This window comes from Asparagus officinalis, chromosome 10 (assembly GCF_001876935.1).
Source record: "Asparagus officinalis chromosome 10, Aspof.V1, whole genome shotgun sequence".
Lineage (NCBI taxonomy): Eukaryota > Viridiplantae > Streptophyta > Magnoliopsida > Asparagales > Asparagaceae > Asparagus > Asparagus officinalis.
The window spans coordinates 18,774,389-18,776,813 of NC_033803.1; the positions used below are offsets into that span (position 1 = coordinate 18,774,389).

A 2,425-nucleotide genomic window follows, 5' to 3' on the forward strand; every position below is an offset into this window, starting at 1 on the left:
CGACTATTTAGGAAGGTAATTAAACTGCTAATCACAAAATCGGGTCGGTTTTGGTAAATAAAAAAAAGGGGGTCGGTTTTAAAAAAAAAATTTGAAACGGGTCTGTTTCAAAAAATTCTTCTTTCAACATTTACCTCTGTCAATGGACTTAACTGGTACAAGCCAAAATGATCCCCAACCGACCCCAAATTAACTCACTATAGATTTACACCGATCTCCCTCAAATCTGGGCCATGATTCCCAACCATGTTTCAACAAACTTGGGGTGTGGATGATCGAGATTTTGAACTGATTTTAGGGCTATTTTTTGACCTAGGGAAAACTGGATTTTTTTTTTTGGGTCATCAAACATATCTTTTCTAAAAATAGGGTCAAGGGCAATCATAGCTTAATTTGAGTGATTGCTAAACACAACATTGGTCTTTCACTCAAGAGCTTTGCTACGGGGACCCAAAATATGGGACCAATAAAAGGGACAAGTGAGGTGTCCCCCTCCTATTGGATAATGAGTTGACCATCATTAATGATGGTCAACTCATTATCCAATAGGAGGGGGACACCTCACTTGTCCCCCCTATTGGTCCTCTATTTTGGGTCCTTAAAGAATTTTTCTTCACTCAAAAAGACACTTGGACTAGCACAAATATTTATGCACGCAATAACATTAGATATAAATGCAACCAAACAGCTTATCAATGCAATCGTTGAACAGTCTGACTGTACTGATAAATGATAATGATGTGCGCGTTAAAATTTGTGCTAGGCAAATCTCTTCATCCCTTTTACACCAATATGATTTCCTATAAGGGCCCTCAACGGGATTTTTTTCTCTCTCTCTTCATTTATACTGCTACTTTTCATTGGAAGGACTCTAAATGCTCATCTCTTGTAGTATTAGAGTAATATGAGATTAGTACTACTGTTAGCATTACTTTTTAGATATATAAAACTCGGAAGTGTCAATATGTACTACCAGCAACTACAACTCCTCAAGGTTTCGGATAATATGCTTGGTGTCCGGTCTCAAGGCGGGGGATGGAGAGCAACAAGCCAACGCAAGATGATAGAACTTGATCAAACCTTCTTCGATTGTAGAGTTCTTATCCCTACTCAGCGTCTCCGATACTTTATGCTCAAGAAACAAGTTCTTCAAGGAGGCAGGGAGGTGAAGACTTGTAGCCTCCTTTCTAGTTAAAATTTCGAGAAAGATAACTCCAAGGCTATAGACATCGGTTTCTTTACTGACGTCCCTCATCTTGATAAGCTCGGGGGCTTTGTATCCCTGAGCTGCTGAGGCCTCGAGCATTTCTTGGGCTGATGTCGAGTTGAGGAGGAGGTGTAGGCCGAAATCTGATAGAAGAGGTTGGCGATTGATGTCAATGAGGATGTTGCTTGATTTCAGATTGCCATGGATTATGGGATTTTGTAGTCCATTGTGTAGGTGATCCAATCCTCTTGAAATGCCGAGTGATAGCTTGTAGATGATATCCCATCCGTGTGATTCTGGTTTTCCATCTGCAAATTGATGAAATCTATACTTATTTTGCCAATTTGTTAACAATAATACTATGTTATTGACTTGTTTGTTTAATAAATTATGAAGAGGGCCGAACGAGATTTTTCTCAGCAAATACTACAATTATATATGAGAGTAATTAAAGGACATCGACTCATAAGCATAATAAAGTAATTCACAAGGTTCATCGTAGAAAATGATCCTCAGTAAAGCAAAACAGCACAAAAGAACTAAAGAGCCAGGACTAATATTTTTCTCTTTGAAGTGTTAATAAGCATCTATTAACTGAACCTCAATCCACAAATTCAAATGCAGAAACCTCAGTTAATTCCACCAGCTGAATTGCCCTTTATCTCAAATAAATAATGATGATGATGATGACGATAAAGGACAAAATAATTCTAGACGCTGGAACAATGTGGCCTATCCAGCTGCTTTTCTTCTCAAACAAAAAAAAAAATCCTTGATTTCTTTTTGAACCTCCAACCCTACAGTATTTGTGATATTTACTCTTCAAATCTAGATATTTGCTAATTTATGACCAATTCTCTCAAATTTATTTACTTACTCCTCAATTTTCAATATCACTAATATGAAAACACCGGAAACTTTTTTTTTTGAAAAAAACAACAATCAATCAACTTTTTCCTTAGATGCTCTCCAAAGAAAGTCAAACCTCAACCACTAGAATACTAACTTATGGCAGCTTAAGACCCTCTCGGATCACAAAAATCAAGCACTTAAAACTTAATAATAAAATAAAATTGCATGCTTTTAAAAAAAAAATTTAAATTCTCACCTTTCAAGAACTGAACCAAATCCCCACCCTCACAAAAGGGGTACACAAGCAACTTCTCCCCTCCACCTCCCCCATACATGGCCACCAACGGCACCAAATTCGGGTGCCGA

General features: G+C 37.6%; 1 protein-coding gene across 1 annotated transcript; it reads right to left on the bottom strand.

The window, feature by feature from the left end:
* LOC109826087 (putative kinase-like protein TMKL1) lies at window positions 721-2,419 on the bottom strand. Its single transcript, XM_020393052.1, has 2 exons — window positions 2,316-2,419; window positions 721-1,515 (listed from the first exon to the last, which is right to left on the bottom strand). Exons 1-2 carry the CDS (start codon window positions 2,392-2,394, stop codon window positions 980-982), a joined length of 615 nt encoding a protein of 204 aa, XP_020248641.1. The 5' UTR covers window positions 2,395-2,419; the 3' UTR covers window positions 721-979.

Coding starts and splice junctions, on each gene's coding strand:
- LOC109826087 (XM_020393052.1), bottom strand. CDS start 2,394: ATGTATGGGGGAGGTGGAGGGGAGAAGTTGCTTGTGTACCCCTTTTGT. Junction 1,516..2,315: donor TTTGGTTCAGTTCTTGAAAG/GTGAGAATTTAA, acceptor ATCAATTTGCAG/ATGGAAAACCAGAATCACAC.